Source organism: Neovison vison, chromosome 6 (genome assembly GCF_020171115.1).
Source record: "Neovison vison isolate M4711 chromosome 6, ASM_NN_V1, whole genome shotgun sequence".
Lineage (NCBI taxonomy): Eukaryota > Metazoa > Chordata > Mammalia > Carnivora > Mustelidae > Neogale > Neogale vison.
Window position 1 is genome coordinate 187,533,875 of NC_058096.1, and position 17,117 is coordinate 187,550,991.

At 43.6% G+C, this 17,117-nt stretch overlaps 1 protein-coding gene across 3 annotated transcripts in view; it reads left to right on the forward strand.

Annotated features, from left to right (window-relative positions):
* Nucleotides 1–17,117, forward strand: part of FRMD4B (FERM domain containing 4B) — a 324,824-nt gene that overhangs the window by 169,742 nt on the left and 137,965 nt on the right. Inside the window, exon 1 of one of the 3 annotated variants that reach the window (XM_044253187.1) lies at nt 7,567–7,605. The exons of the other annotated variants lie outside the window; for them this stretch is intronic. Within the exon in view, the coding sequence (XP_044109122.1) occupies nt 7,582–7,605 (24 nt within the window). The 5' untranslated portion in view covers nt 7,567–7,581. Of the gene's footprint in view, nt 1–7,566; nt 7,606–17,117 lie in introns of those variants that run through there. 3 annotated transcript variants of the gene reach the window in all.

Here is a 17,117-nt window from a genome sequence, read left to right on the forward strand (position 1 = left end):
AGACATAAGTATATACATTTGTGAAAATTGATCAAATTGTTAATATGTATATTTTACTATATAGAAATCATAACACAGTTTTTAAAAAATGAAAGAAAAAGCACTAGTGGATGATTTACGGGTTGTGGGTGGTGAATACACAAGTGAATACCTTTTATCCCAGGTAGCAGGAAGATACCAGAGACTTCTAGGGTCACGGCCAAAGGCCCCAGGAGCTGATTCAAGCTCCTTGTTGGCCAAGACTCAACAATTCAAGCATCAGTAAAGGCAGTAGTCTTGACTGTAGGGTAGTACGGTTTAAAACACATACAGGGGCACCTGGATGGCTCTGTCGGTTGAGATCAGATTCTTGATTGTGGCTCAGGTCATGATCTTGGGGTCAGAATGTCAAGCCCCACATCAGGCTCCACACTCAGAGGGAAGTCTGTTTGAGATTCTCTCCCCCACTTTTGTCCCACCCCCTATACATGCTCTCTCTCTCTCTCTCTTTCTCTCTCTCAAATAAAAATTTAAAAATTAAGCACAATGTAATGTATTTAATGCGTGTGTTTATAAATATTTAAAAAAAATATTTTGGCCACTGTCAGAAGTGCCAACTCGTTATTTTGAAAACTAGTAAGTAAAGAATCAGACATATGCTCTGTGTCTCCTATGATGAATTGCATCACTGGGTAACTTATCAGTAGATAAGGGGAAAGGTCTCATTACAGAAATATTCCAGCTAATTAAGTAAAGGGTGATAAAATTAGAAATTCACCATATTGCAACCCTCAATCCATTAAATGATCTACCCTATTGAACTAACATCACAAAAGAGAAGGCCCTCCTAATGAAAGAACACACGTGCTATCTGAGACAATCTTGTAAAAGAATATCCAACTGGACTCTGATTGAACCCTCAGTTTCGACCAACTTGTAAGAAATACAGTGGACAGAGGACCATGTTTAATGACACCATAGAGATGTCGTCAGCAAAACTCAGATGGTGAAATGTACAGGACGAGCAGTCTAGTTTCCTCAATAAATAAACTGCAGTGAGAGAGAAAAGAGAAAATGAGCAAGATGGGTAGAAGGAGAACCTATAGATGAATAGAGACGCAAGAGAAAGAGTGACAAAAGGCAAAGTGTGGATCTTTTTCACATCAACGTTCAAACCTGAAAAAACACATTAACAACATAGTTGGAAATTGGAGCACTAATTGGGAATGTGATGATATTAAGGAATATTTTTAGATATATATCTATAGATAGAGATAGAGACTTTCTTAGGTCATTGGCACTATGCTTTTTAAAAGAGTCCCTATCTTTTGTATTGAAATATTTACAGATGAAATTATTTGAATGCTTAGATTTGCTTCAAAGCAAAAGGACAAAAGGACAGAAAATGGGTGAGAATATCAATGAAACAAGACTAGCTGTGTGTTCATGCCTGTTGAAACTGGGTGAGGGACACATGCGGGTTCATTGACCCAATCTGTCACTTTTTGTAAGTGCTTGAAATTTTCCACCATAAAAAGTTTTGTTTTGTTTTGTTTTTTAAAGAAATGCAAAGGGAGAGGGAAAGGGGAAAACAAAACAAAACAGCAGATTGTGCAGAAATACAGGAAGGAAACCCAGCAGCATGCCTGAACATTCACTCCTGCATGCATTTCTCATGGTCTCTAGCAGCCAAATGGAAAGGCTGTGTTTAAGAACGTAAGCCCCAGGGGGGCCCCTGGGTGGCTCAGTGTGTTAAAGCCTCTGCCTTCGGCTCAGGTCATGATCCCGGGGTCCTGGGATGGAGCCCCAGGTTGGGCTCTCTGTTCCGCAGGGAGCCTGCTTCCTCCCCTCTCTCTGTCTGCCTGCCTCTCTGCCTGCTTGTGATCTCTCTCTCTGTGTCAAATAAATAAAATCTTTAAAAAAAAAAAAAAAAAGAAAGAAAGAAAGAAAGAAAAAAAAGACCATAGCCCCGGGTTTGAATCCTGTTCTACACCCAACTCGGGATGGGAGAGGGGGTGCCAGACTCCCTAGGGCCCAGTTTCTCATTTGTCAGAGGGAGAGGAACTAGTCCCTACTTCAGAGGGTCGCTGTCAGGATGAAAGGAGATAATCTTCATCGAGCCTGGGACCTAGTATCTGGTACCAATTAGCACTCAGTAAATGTGGGCTCTGGGTTATTATTTCATTGAATGTAGTCTTTAAAATGAGAACACTAGACAGAAGTGAATACATACACTTTCCGTGGATGTTGGAGCCTTTTGGATGACTTCTGAACTTCAAAGACCTTTTTTGGTTCCTTTTTCCAAACACAGAGATAAGATCAGATTTTGAAGTATTTATGTCCATCCCCTGAAACATTGCATGTGCCTTGTGGTGATACCCTGGGAGAAGTCACAAAAAGTGACAGACATTGCTTACCTTTCTCCCTACGTTTTTTTCATCTCTGTTTTTCCATTTATGGGTAAAGAAAGCAAGAGAATCTGGCTAGAACAAGACACTTCCCTCTTTTTCTTCCTGGAGGGGAACATGAGTAATGGACTTTTCCATCAGGGTTGTTTTTCCTGGACATGGTGTCCCCCACTCCAACGGCTACAACATGTGATCCTGAAGGAGACCTTAAATAAACTTCAAATGTTCGTTATCGGGCAGCGATGCTGTCCCAGCTTCTAATAAATTATATAAGTTATGAAGGCATTTTCTGTATTCGGTGCTCTTCCTTTGAAAACAGAAGTTCTATTCATTCATGGGATTAGGTGAAAGTTTGCCGTGTGCTGTATGTTACATAGCCTTGAACTAGGCAGAGAAGGAGCCATGTGGCTGCCTCTTTCATCCCTCCAGGCCTTCCCAGAAGCTCGCCCTCACCAGCACCCTCCATTTTTCTTTATTACGTCCTCCTGCTTTCTTGAAACATGGGTCTTTCCCTCATCTGAAACTACCTTTATTTATCCATTTATGTGATTTTTTTTTAATTTCTTGTGCCCCATGGATGTCTCTCCTTTTCACCCCCTGCACCCCCAACACATAGCCCAGTACCCAGAGAACCAGCTCCAGAAGCAGGCTATGATTTGTAAGTCCTAGTGCTAAAAAGAAATTGGGGGGGCTCCCTGTATTAGGAATTACAAGACAGCAGAGAATGACCTCAAGCCTGGGCTATTTCCAAGCATGGGCTCCTGGAGCTGGTCTTACACTGGCACCTAATAGACACCCAAAACATAGTTATTGGAGTGAAAGCAAATCTAAGAAACACCAGGTCTCCAAAGAGCTCTGACATACAATTTGATAAGCTATTAAGAACAGAAACCGGCATGTGTGTGAAAGGGACGCATAATTTTTCAACCACAGGGCTGGCCATGAGGTTAAAAATATAATGATCACTCTGCTCTCCTGTGAAACCCCAATCTAGGCTGTAAATCCCTGACTTCCTTCGCAGGTGCTTCGTGAGTATCTGGGCTGACCTGAATTAAGTTCTAGGGGAGGAAGGAGAGCAGGATGAGGAGTCATGAAGGAAAAACACACCTTTCTTGAGTGCAGGTCTCACTGAATTTAGGAGATGAGCTGGCCGTCGAGGTCGCCCTCTTGGATGATGACAGATGGTTCAGAGCGAGGCTCAGCCGTCAGAGTTTTAGAAAACCAGTACCTCGCCTGTGATGGGCTGTGGGGGTGTGTCTGGCGTTCATTAGGAACATCGAGTGTTGGGCGGAAGCTCTTCACAGCAATTGCTAAGACTCTCTATGCCTTTGAAAATCGAGACTGCGCTACTGTAAGTTTTCCTTAAACTAGTGGACGTATTTCCCGGGTCCCGCCTGCAGCCGTGGTAGAAATCCCCACCGAGTCACCAGCATGCTTGTCCGGGCTCACCAATTACTTATCTGGTCATGTGGTGGTGTCACAGTTTGATTTTGTGGACGTCATTTCATATATGTTCTTATGTCACCGGGACCTATTCCAGAGTATAATTTCCTTTCTGCTGGGACTGCTTTCCAGGGATCCCTAAAGTGGTTCATCCCTGCCCACTGTCTGGCTGCCTGGCCATTGGGAAGACTTGTTTCAAGTTGGATGTGGGGTGAGCTTTGCTGCTTTTCCTGTTTGGGCCTTGGAATTCCAGTTTTCTAGGGCCAGCGCCTAATTGATTCACAGAACTTCTGTCTGATACCTGAGTACTGCGGGATAATTATTCCCTTCCCTAAGATGGAATCCCTGGTACCTAGACCGCCCTGTGATTTGCACCCGGAGCCCCCCAAGCTCCACAATTCTGGGTTGATAAGCAACCCCCGCCCCTGGTGGAGCAGTGTTAGTGGTATCTGATATTGCTATCTGTCCTCCCACAAATGGATGTGTTTTGTTTGCTACTGAATTCATTTTTTCAATTTTTAAAAATATTTTTTTAATTTGGATTTGATTAATGAACATAGCATGTATAATTGGTCTCAGAGGTAGAGATCAGTGAATTCTTTAAAAAAAAAAATTAAAACTAGCTTGAGCACAAGTGGGAGTTAGAGTGACACAGACATCTTCGGAGTCTGCCTCCCACTCTTCTGCCCGGTGAGAGATACCCCAGTAACCCCAGACTCATCGCAGGAGCCTTATAATAACAAAGTCAAACACACGTCTATGATCCCTGTAACTGAGGACTATGGGGTAGAGGGTTTTGGGGTTGTTTTTGTTTTTGTTTTTGTTTTTTCATTATTTCTTTTTTTTTTTTTAAAGATATTATTTATTTATTTGACAGAGAGAAATTACAAGTAGGCAGGCAGAGAGAGAGAGGGAACCGGCTCCCTGCTGAGCAGAGAGCCCAATGTGGGACTCGATCCCATGACCCTGAGATCATGACCCGAGCCGAAGGCAGCGGCTTAACCCACTGAGCCACCCAGGTTCATTATTTCTGAATCATGTGTTTGTTGCATGATGGGAGGGGCGATTAAAACAGAGATCTGTGATAAGGAAGAGATGAATCAGACTCTGAACAGGCAAAACCAACAGACACTTCGACAGTCTTCTCATTTTAGCCCTCCCACATGCTCTCGTGGTCATAACCTGGCCTTGCCCCTGCCCTGTATTTAGAATGCCAGCCTTCTCTTGGCCCTTCAAGTTGGCCTGGCCTCCAGGGTTCAGCCTGTCCTGTTGCCTCTGCTCTGAAACTGGTCATCAAAACTCTGATTGTCCTTCAACATGAGAAACTTCTCCCCATACAGCTGGCAATGTCCCATTGATTCTCTCAGGAGACTCTCCAGCCCAGTGAGACAAGCTGCCATTTATGGAGTTGTTACTGCCATCTATACACAAATAGAAGGTTCCCCAAAATATCAAGTAATTCTCCATTTTCCCAGTAAGAAGATTCAAGATTCAACACACATGTTTGGGGCTAACTTGAATACATACAAATTTAGGAATGCAGATTACATAGTGGAATATCTCCTTTTAGGATTTCAGATCATGTGGCTCTATAGATTGAAAATTTGAGGGATCGTTGCCTGGCACTCTCCCTCCTTACACAGTGGTTTTTTCCAGCCCCTTCCCCTGTGCATTGGCCCTGAGACAGAAGCCCGTCTTTGACTTGTCCTCCTAGCTATCCCAACCACATCTTCACTCTGGCTTCAGACATTCAAGCAACAGCACTTTTTTGAATCTCCATAGGTGATATTTCACTGGGAAAATGATTGCGTGACATATTTTCCTTCTCCCATCCATCCTGTAAGTGCACATGCGTGGTCTCCCGGCATAACCACCTGCTGCGTGACCTTTTACGTTTTTAAAATTTATTTATTTATTTATTTATTTATTTTAGAGAGAGATCACATGAGTAGGGGAAAGTGCAGAGAGAGAGAGAGAGAATCTGTGGCAGACTCCCCACTGAGTGCACAGCCCAGCATGGGGCTTCTTTCATGACCCCAAGGTCATGACCTGAGCCAGAATCAAGAGTTGGACGCGGAACCCACTGAGCCACCCAGGCACCCACCCCTGCATAGCCTTTTAAAGTGATATATAGGGGCACCTGGATGGCTCAGTCGTTGTGTCTGCCTTTGGCTCAGGTCATGATCCCAGAGTCTTGGGATCGAGCCCCATATGTGGCTCCTTCCTCAGTGGGAAGCCTGCTTCTCCTTCTCCCACTCCCCTTGCTTGCGTTCGCTCTTTCCCTCTCTCTCTCTGTCAAACAAATAAATAAAATATTTTTTTAAGTGATATATAAGTAACTCATTTATTCTAACATTCAGCCCCTCCAGTTGTGAGGTCACACACCCATAAATAATGACTAAGTCTATATTGAATTCTTTGCCACCTTTTCCACTGATTTTATCAAGTGAGCTGGATAAGCATCCAAACTTGGCATTGATCGAGGTTGTTTTATGCTATTGTGTCTTCCCAGACTGTGTATTGTGGTTCAAAGTAACCAGAGTCTTTGAAAGGACTTCAAGGTAAAGCCACTCCCTCACTGCTCAGGGGTAAGATTTTTTTTTTTTTTTTTTTGGTAGAGGGACATGGGGAAGACTTCCTCATTAAATACATATGCTATATGCCTATCTACCAAGCAAATTCTTTGTGTTCTGTATGAATAATTTCATTTAATTCCTCCAACACGCCTAATAAGATGGGGATTTTTATTTCCACCTTACTAAAGAGGAAACGGATTTTCAGAGAGGTCGAGTAACTTTCCCAAGGACAAACAGCTAGAAAACCCCAGGTTTGACTCTAGAATTCACATCCTTAACCATACCACTTGCCCAAAATTTCAGAAGCTTCTTTTTCTTTTTCTTTTTTTTTTTAGTTGGAGCATGGTACCATGTCAGAAACTCTTAGTTAACCATTCTAAAAATAACACACAGGTTTATTATTTTTCCTGGATTCTGTATATTTTTCTTTCTGCCCCACCTCGGAGTATAACACACTGCTATTATTCCCTATCCATTCAGGAAGTTCAATAGTAATGCTTCTGTTCAATGCAAATGATGAAATAGATCCATTTTGGAGACCATAGCCATCCTGCCAAGATTTTTTTTGTTTGTGACTGGCATCTCTGCTCTCGATTGATGCTTCTGAGGCTGTCTCATGGAATTCTGAGTGTCTTTCTGAGTATAAAAGCGAGGGGCATGAAATGGGTGTGGGGACGCAGTTGAGTTCAGTATTCCTTCTGGGCGTATGCATTCAGTCGCCTGCCTTGTGCAGGATATACACAGACTGAAGTGCCAAAATTGACCTGTGGAGTTTCGATCGCTTAGCCCATCACTGAATAACGATCCGTCCCATGTCACGCATCCTCGGTGAAGTTTAGAGAACAGTAAACAACGTTCCACCATGTGGTTCAGAGATGTAATGAAGAGAAATTTTAGGTAGCCAAAAGAAATAGCAGAAGTTTTGGTGTTTTTTTTTTCCCCCATTGCTCTCCTGACTCATGTTGAAAGGCTTTTGTTTCTAATCAAAGCAACAAAACGGTAAGGTCATTTCCTTGCGATTATATGGCAGCGGAAGGCGTCAGGGTTTTCAGATCCCTACTTCCACCAGCTTTTATTTGGAGAAAACACACACACACACACACACACACACACACACATCACAAGCACTTAATACATGTGTCTTTTGTCCTGCACCTTCTCTCCAGTCCCTTTAAATGAGCCGAGATCATGGTTCGGAGGTAAGAACAATTTCTCTTATAATGTTCTGACTATAGACCGTGTAATGGTGCTTCCGTGAGCTCTCACTGGCATTTCTTAGCAAAATCTTGGGGCAGATTTTAATATTTTACTGGGGCGGAGTCCTCTAAGTACTAATATTCCAGGATTTGACTTTCAGAAAAGGAAACTCCAAGGAAAGTTTATCTCCGCTCTTTTCCAAAAATTACTCTTTCCAAAAAAGAGTTGGCTCTGCTCCAGTTTGACACCAAAATGAAGATGGTCCTTAACACCTACCTTTTGGAGCATTTTCCTGTCATTGTTTTAAGTGCGATCTCTGCTCCCTTAAAGGTCCTAAAAGGCTGCTTTCTTATTTTTACTGTGAACTTATCAGTTGTGGTTGAAGTGTGTCCTTCTACTTTACAGCTCCCTTCCCCCACACACCCTTGTTCTTTCCTTTCTTACTTTCTTTTTTTGTGGTTGTTAATTTTCAAGGCTCGAGCTCCTTTGTGGATAAGGAAAAGACAGGGAGAGGGCAGGAACTGTGTCAGTAAGCAGCATGAAAATGGTTTCGGATTTTCAGTTTTTAATCATGTCCTCAGTACAATGTGTGTGGTGACCGCTTCTCTATCTTTGTGAGCTCTTGGCAGCAAAGATTCTGTGGGGCTGGATCTAGAACTCATTAGTAGCCTTTCTAAAAGGACCCATCAGTGTTCTTCCCTGTTTTGCCTGGAAAAGGAAGCAGGAAAACTGAATTCTGTCCCCGGATCTAGTTTATGGCGAAGATGTAATGTTATCAGAATTCAGCAGCTCCACGCATTGACCTTGACAATATCATTTTGGGATATGGGTGTTAATTAATTCATAAAACTTGTATGATTTGTCATAGGAAGTTCTACATCCTAATTTAAGGGAAGCTTTTTTTTCCCCCTTTCCTCCCTTGTAATGTAGTGTTGGTAAACTCATCAAGTTTAAATCTGAGTGTCCAGTTTTGTTTTTTGTTTTTGGTTTTTTTTTCTGATAGGTAGATGTTGGAGATGGAGGAGGGGAAGAAAATCTGGGTTGACTTTAGAAAACAAAGGAAATTGTCTCATTCAGGAGACTGCAAAACCCTTGGGTATAGAAGGAAGTCTGTGGAGGAAGTGGGTAGGATTGGGTACAGAAGAGAAACATCAAGGAAATAAATACATCACAATAGGGACTGGGGTAATACACCCTTGCCGTAATGTAACACCACAGTATGGCCTGAGAAATGAGTCAACACTGTCTAAATTAATTATGTGTAGAGGTTTCTTATGATCTGAAGGAGTAGAAAGGAATAATCTTAACCAAAATGTAGTCCTTTGACCTGGTTCTCAGACTGACATTATGGTGACCCAGGGGCTCATGTTAGATGATTCTATTCTTTAGACAAAGGCCATAGAACCTCTCTAGAAGTGAGACTTTCTTGCAATGCAGTCTGTTTGGGAGTCAGAAACTATATTTTTTAAGCAGAAGATCTAAAATATTCCCTGACATTCCAAATTCCAGGCCAGAGCATTTTCTGTGCAATCCAGGGAACCATTTATTTGGTCCTCCCTTTGGAGCATACAGGAAAGTGGCAACCACTAGAGTGGGGGTTCTTACCCCCTCTCCCCCCACCGTGGTGCAAGTGTTCAATAACTACTGGATAGGAGGGGATGGGTGGTGGACAGAGACCACTGGTTGAGTAGAACTGTAAACATGTAAGTTCATGTAAGTAAGTAGAACATGTAAGTTCATCCCATGGAATATTTGAGCCCAAAGAAACCTTGTATGTCACTTTGTCTGGTCCCTTCATTCTGTTACGGGCAGGATTAAAACCCAAAGTTGCAGGGGAATGTTTCGAAGATCATATCTCCCATTAAGGGCAGGGCACAGCTTCAAATCTCCAGATTCCTGATTCTATACTCTGTCCACCCCTGTGTTGTTTCTAGGACCCGCTGATTGCTTTGTCTAATTCCCAGCATCTCTGAATTACATGCAACTAGGGTTATTTCTCATTTATGCATTTCTAACTTGGACTAAAAATGCCCAAATGAAGTTTTGCTTCTTCGTATGCACTGCTCACAACTATTGGCAAAAACCAACAAGCAAGGGCATGAACGACCCTAAGAAAAGGAACCCCTGCCTTGTCACTTTCACCACAAGCTGTGGTCCTAGGTAAAAATATACTCAAACACTTTCTCTTCACTTTGAAAATATTGTAGGAACCGAAAAACACTAGTGAGCTCTTAGTAAAGTCCTGGCTCAAGATCATAGTTCAAGTAGAAAGCTTTTATTTGTCCCTGCAATGGATTTCATGAAACTCCAATTAGGACTGTTTTATTTTTTTGCTTGATGTTGGAAAACTGCAAAAATTTTCAAATGAAAGATTTTTTTTAAACTAGAAAGAGAAAGCTGAATATAGGCTAAAATATACATTAACATATGTTAATATGGCAAGGATAGGCAGACAGTTTATCATTCCAATAAAAGTAAGTAAAGAAAAGCAAGATATTGGGAACATTCTGTTAATTTTAGAGGCTTCCCCCCACCCCAGAGAAAGCCGTTGTAGATGAGGCTGTAAAAATATGTTCACTTCTGTTCTCTTCTATTGGTTTATTTTCTCTTTTGGTTTTGTTTTCTTCCGTCCTTGAGAGTTAGAATGAACAAGTCAGCAGAACTTTCAAGATTTTACCGAATACCACCCTCTCCCTCTCAATTTAAATGTGTTTAGATTCAGGTTTTCCAATCAGGAATTAGTCCAGAAACTGACCTTCTGTAACAGAGCATCTTCATCTGGTAGAGCAGTGGGATGGGGCTGAACCGTACAGAGGACAGAGGGAATGGATGGCAGGTCTGACTCCGCCACTTACCAATAAGCTCTGTGGGCTCAGGGGAGCTCATTCTTCCCATCCAGGCCTCAAGTCCACATTCATGGAGAAAGCAGTCAGACCGCTGAGGTTCATTTCCAGCTTTGAAATGTTCTGCCTCTAATTATTTGTAGTGGCTTCCTTGTCACCTGGGGAAATGGCAGCTCTCTCTGTCTCTCTTCTCTGCTTACCTCCACCTCCCTTGCTCTCATTCCTCTTTTTCTCTTCCTTCCTCTCCACCGACATTTTCCTTTTCACCTAGGAAGGAGTTTAGGGCACGGGCTGCAATGACTCAGCTGTCGGTAGAACCCGTGGCAGGAGAGGGGGAAGAGCACATTAAGTCGGACCAAGTGGGAAATGGTAGAATTACTGAACCTACAATCGAACCAGACCCCGGGATGCTCTCTAGGAAGAAATCAGGACCTTGTAAAGAGCGGAAGCAGCTCTTGTACTGAAAGGGACTCTTCTTCTTGGATCCCAAATTCTTTAGGAGGCAGTAGCTGTTTCTCCCATGTGGGTGTGCACTGCCTCGGTGATGGGCCAGGCATCTTGGGGGCTCTCAAGAGTGAATGAGATGCCTCCACTGCACTCTTAGGAAGCCTGGGCCAGCAGGAAAGTGCAAATGGGAACTCTGTAGTGACTCTCGAGAGCTCTTAGAAGTTTGACTTGTGGTTCATTTACCACTCACTCTAGGGGAGTATGAAAAGCTCTTGACGGGAAATGGCCATGAGTAGTGGAATTTAATTAACCTTATTTTGAAGTCAAAGGATTAAACTAACAGGGGTGCATTTAGGTAGAAAGCAGACAATGCTGATTACAACCAGTGATGACACCAACGCGTTCAGCAACCCATTGGTAACGGTTCTGTTTCCAATAGGCTCTGTCTCAATAAAACCAGAGCAAGAAGAAGTCGTGAGAGTACAGGGTTCGGCATCTTTGCCTGGAAACCCCGCCTTGTCACGTAGGAACTGAGTGACCACCCCCCTACCCCCGAGCATCTGATGTGGCTAGTTAAAATTGCCTGATAAGGTTGTTGAGGGGATTAGAACTAGCCTCTGGCACTGAAGCCATACCTAATAAAAGAAAGTTACTATTATTTAATATTATTATTATTCATCTAGCCCAAGCATAGGAAATGAAGTGTCAGGAAGTCAGGAAAATAGGCAGACACCACCAGCAGTTGGAGTCTGCGCAGTAATGATGGGTCATTTTCTTCAGGGCCCTTCATGTTCACAGTAGCATAAATATGAACCAGTTATTGGTCACCCCACATTTGGATCTCTGCACAGCTTGCCACTGTAAAAAATTTACCAGCCTTCTGTCATTTCAGACATATGGACTTGCCTGAGCCGGTAGTCATTTTTCTGTATTTCCCTGAACGCAGGTCCACAAATAAGTGATCACAAGGCGTCTGTTGCAGCCTTTGACCTTGGGCTTGAGATCAAGGGTCCATCTTTTTAAGGACCTAGTTCTAAAACACTTTAAGGATATGGACCCAATACAAATCAGATCAAAATTATAGGAAATCTTGGGGCACCTGGGTGGTTCAGTGGGTTAAAGCCTCTGCCTTCAGCTCAGGTCATGGTCTCAGGGGCCTGGGATTGAGCCCTGCATCAATCTCTCTGATCAGCAAGGAACCTGCTTCTCCGTCACTCTCTGCCTGCCTCTCTGCCTACTTGTGATCTCTCTCTGTCAAATAAATAAATAAACTCTTTTTTTTAAAGAGTTTATTTATTTATTTGACAGACAGAGGGAGAGGAGGAAGTAGGCTCCCTGCCAAGCAGAGAGCCCTATGCGGGGCTCGATCCCAGGACCCTGGGATCATGACCTGAGCTGAAGGCAGAGGTTTTAACCCACTGAGCCACCCAGGCGCCCCTAAATAAAATCTTTTTTAAAAAAATTATAGGAAGTCTTCCTGGCAAGAGTCTCACCCGGACATTGTGCTTCTACTGGGGGAGGGGGCAATGTTTTTAAACCCCTCTTACCTCAGTAGACCTGTGAGAGGTCTTTGTGTCCCAGCTAAGGAACTGGAGTAAACAGTGTCTTTTAGAGACATGGTAAGAAACAAGTTGGCCTCTGTGTGATACCCAAGAAATGAATTTTTCTGGAACCTTCGGTTTATCCCTTGAAGTACGGTATTCCTGAATTGACATGGGCTCCACAGAAGGCATTCAGGATCTAAGAGCCAAGTCTTTCCATCTGCTCCTCTGCAGCCTATTTATACCAGTCCTCTGGGAGCAGGAGTCAGAACTTTAGCAACAAGCAGGGTGTGGAGGAGGCAGGCTCCCTCTTGGTACTTGGCCTTGTGTTGAGCTGAGAGTCAGGTCACTCTAGGGGGATGTGAAGGTAATTGCTGCACTCACCATTAGTACCGCCATCTGGCTTCAGGGATTCGTCTGAAAATCTGCAGAGATTTTTGCAGTAACCGCTACATTTGAGCTGGAGCCATAGGATGTTGTTTGTGGTAACAAAGATCCCCAAGCGCCCCCCTCAAAGTGCAAGCACCCTCTTTATTACAGCAGGTACCAAGCTCCACAGGCCCCCAAATCTTGCTTTGCATTAATTATCTTTTTTTAAATCTTTTCTTTCTTCTTCTTTTTTTTTTTAAGATTTTATTTATTTATTTGACATAGAGAGATCACAAGTAGGCAGAGAGGCAGGCAGAGAGAGAGGGGGAAGCAGGCTCTCCGCTGAGCAGAGAGCCCGATGCGGGACTCAATCCCAGAACCCTGGGATCATGACCTGAGCCAAAGGCAGAGGCTTAACCCACTGAACCACCCAGGCGCCCTTCTTTCTTCTTTTTAAAATAAACTACTCATAACTAGTAATCCTTTTAAATATTTTACATGCAGAAAGACTATATGGCTTCTCAATTTAAAAAAAAAAATGAATGAAATAACTCCATTCCTTTGTTCAAGTGGTTTACTGAGCGCCTCGTTGTCTTGTTTTATTTTTAAGATTTTATTTATTTATTTGGCAAAGAAAGCATAAGCAGGGGGAGTGGCAGCAGAGGCAGAGGGAGAAACAGGCCCTCCACTGAGCAGGGAGGCTGATGCAGGACTCGAACCTAGGATCCTGGGATCCTGAGCCAAAGGCAGATGCTTCACTGACTGAGCCACCCGGGCGCCCCATGACCAGCTGGTTTGACAGGGTGCATGCTACAAGCTGGAGGAGAGGGATGAAGAGATAGACAGGGTCCCTGGACGATGATCCTATAAACAAATTATATCATTATTTCATTTCAATTGTGAAAAGTACTGCAAAGAGAAGTACAGAGAGCTAAAAGAAAAAGTAGCACTGGTAATAATAGTTATAGAGCCCAGAGCTATTCCAGACATTCTGTGTACACCAGCTCATTTAAACCTCAGAGCACGGCACCACTGTTGTGTCCCTTATGCAGATCAGGAAACTGAGGAGCAAAGGGATGAGGTCGATTGCCTCTGGTTATGCTGCTAGCTAATTAGTTGAATCAGGATTTGAGCCCCTAATAATGTGACTCTCGAGTCTTCAATCGTAACAAGTACACAGTTTGTGGCTTCGATGGTAAAATGACTTTTAATCTATATATTTTTTTTAAAGATTTTATTTTATTTATTTGAGAGAGAGAGACAGTGAGAGAGAGAATGAGTGAGGAGAAGGTCAGAGAGCGAAGCAGACTCCCCATGGAGCTGGGAGCCTGATGTGGGACTCAATCCCGGGACTCCAGGATCACGCCCTGAGCCGGAGGCAGTCGTCCAACCAACTGCGCCACCCAGGCGTCCCTTAATCTATATTTTTAAGGATAAATTGAGTTGGCCCAGCTGGGTTAGAGTGCACTTTCCCTACTCTCTTGTGCTTTGAGGTGGGAAGGAGATCACACAGAAGAAAATCTAGAAGAGGACGAGGCTGGAGCCTAGAGAGGGAGGGCATGGCTGGGCAGGAAGCAGGGGGGCAGGGCGAGGTGGATGGCATCAGGGATGGGCGCTTTAGGTCCGTTCTGAAGATAAACTCCTCCATCAAGACCCTCTTGGGAACCTTCCATGCCTATGATATAAAGACACTGAGTGGATGGAGTTCTCCTGAGCTGGCATGATTCTTTCAGATCAACTTACTATTCTGTATAGAAAACTACCTGCTTACTGTTGTTTTATGTGCATCCTCAACCTGACCCATTGAGGTCTTTTCTAAACCAAGTATGTTTTCCGCCTCTCCCGGGGCCCGCGGAACTGTAGGCGCCATGATGGTTCACGTAGCCACGTTGTACCTGTGGCAGGTCCAGGGATCAGCATCATCGTCATCAGCATCACCACCATCATCATCATCCTCATGACTCACACGCTGGAGCAGGCACTGTGTGGGGTGCTTTCCATGCATTCTGGTGTTTCAGCCTCAGATCCATGAGGTAGGTAGGTAGGTAGGTGCTGGTACTCTGAATTTTTCAGATAGAGGAACTGATTTACAGGGTTTCGCTCACTGCCCAGTGTCCCGCCAGCAGAATCGGGTCTTACAGTCCGGGTTGCCCAGTGTCAAAGTCCAAGCATGCTTAACCCGACACTGTGTTGCCTCCCTGCCTAGGGCACTTCCTATTAGTCAGAAACCCATCCAAAGTTAATGACAGAACTGATTCTAAAGCTTGGTTTTTACATTAAGTTTCCTTTCCTAGCCCAACAGTTAAATCTTATGGTAAAAAAGAGTCTGAATAGAACACCATGACTTTCACCGTGACCTGAAGCAGCCTGTATGTTATTGATTTACTGGCCCATAGGGATACTTGACCAGCCCAGCGGCAGCCGAGTCAGTTAACACTGGCAAAAATAGAGGGATCTAAAGGGATTGGGAGATCTGTTTTTGGATACATCTAGCCAGTGGGTGTTTGAAAGAGAGAAATAAGAGGCAAACCAGAACGGCTTTAATAATTATTGGGTGCTTACTATGTGCCAAGCACTGTGCTAAGTTCTTTACTTGTATTCATTCATTTGATGCTCGCAACAATTTTAGGAAGTTGGCTCAGTCGTATCTCCATGTCACAGATATGAGCCAGAAGACTTGTTTATCTCTCTCCCATTTTTGCCTCTCCTTGCCCTTATCTCATAGTAACAAGATTTTTCTATTATGGTCATGTATCGCCCATACCTAAAAGCCTCCAACAGCCTTCCCCTGCATTTAAAATAAAGCCCACTCTCCTTACTATGTATGGCCCACAGTGAAGTAAATGACATAGCCCAGTGTTTTCCAGACGTCAGTATGTATCCCACTGACCCAGAGGGCTTGCTAAAACAGATGGCTGAACACCATTCTGCATTTCTAGCAAGCTCTGGTTGATGGGGAATACACTTTGCGGACCATTGATGAGCCCCTTATTAACTCTGTGACCTTGTCTCCTGTCCTTTTCCTTTTGGCCACCCAGCTCCAACCACACATGCTGCCGTTTTTTTTTTTCTTTTCTTAAACTGTTAATTCTTAGTGGTGAGACTTCACTCCCAAGGGAGTGAAGTTTGGTTCTTGGGGGGCAAAAAAAAAAAACCCTTAGATATTATAATAGTTTGTGTCCTTCCAAAGCTGAACTCCACTCAATAGGAATACAATGTATCTGTGGTTTTAAAGTTTCATAGAGGAGGAGGGAAGAGGGGGTGGGCGGTGTGTGAAATGTCTAAAGTTTCCTTGAGAGTGCAATAATGAAAAAAAGTTGTGCAGCGTATCTTAAACAAAGCATACTACTACCACAGGGCCTTAGCACTTATTTGGCCCTCTTTCTGGAATGTTCTTTTCCCAAATATTCCCAAGTCCAACTCCTTACCATTCCCAACTCAGATTAAGTATCATTTCCTCAAATGCCCCTTCCTGATTACTCTAAAGTAATAACTTTACTGCATCACATTATTCAGTTTTCTTATTTTCGTGGCACCCAGCATGCTCTGACATCATCCTGGTATTGGTTAGTCCTTGTTTGTTGCCTCTCTCCTCTACTAGTGGGCCTTTAAGAAAGGAGCTCCTTGGCTGTATCCCTGCTGAATATCTAGAGTCTGTGATAAATTCTGGCACCTAAGTAGAGCTTGGTAAATATTAGTGAATGCAGAAATGGTTGGTAATCACACAGTTGATAAAGTGGACACTGAGATGTGAAGCCAGACTTTCAGACTTCAGACCTCCTGAGTAAGCACCCCTGAACCCCAAGGGTCGTTAAGTGAGGGCACCTCGCAGGCATGGAGCTGTCACATACCCTGGGTCCAGCAGATTACCCCCCACCACTCCACCTGCGTCCTCTAACAGGCAGGGGGAAGAAGCAAATTTTTCCAAATTTTTTTTTCCAAATTACTGAATTCTAATCCTACAACTTAATTTTCTCCCATGGTTACCATAAGCAGGAAAAAAGGGGAGGAAAACCCCATTCATTTCAGATGGGGAGATCAGTGCGAAGAATTATAGATAGTCATATCCTCCCATTTTACAAATGAGAAAACGGTGGATCAAAAACATTTCACCAAATGCCTAAGGCCCCAGAGCGAGGAAGTAAATAGGCTATGAAGGGTACCTTTTTCCTTCTCCTCTTCCGGGGCCTCTCCTCGAGGCTAACACCCCTGGCCGTAGCTCCATCATCATTAGAGTGTCGGCCATACCCAGCAGTCCCCTGGCCCCAGAGCATTTCCTGCATCCCAGGGAATTCTACCGGACACTGATGTGAA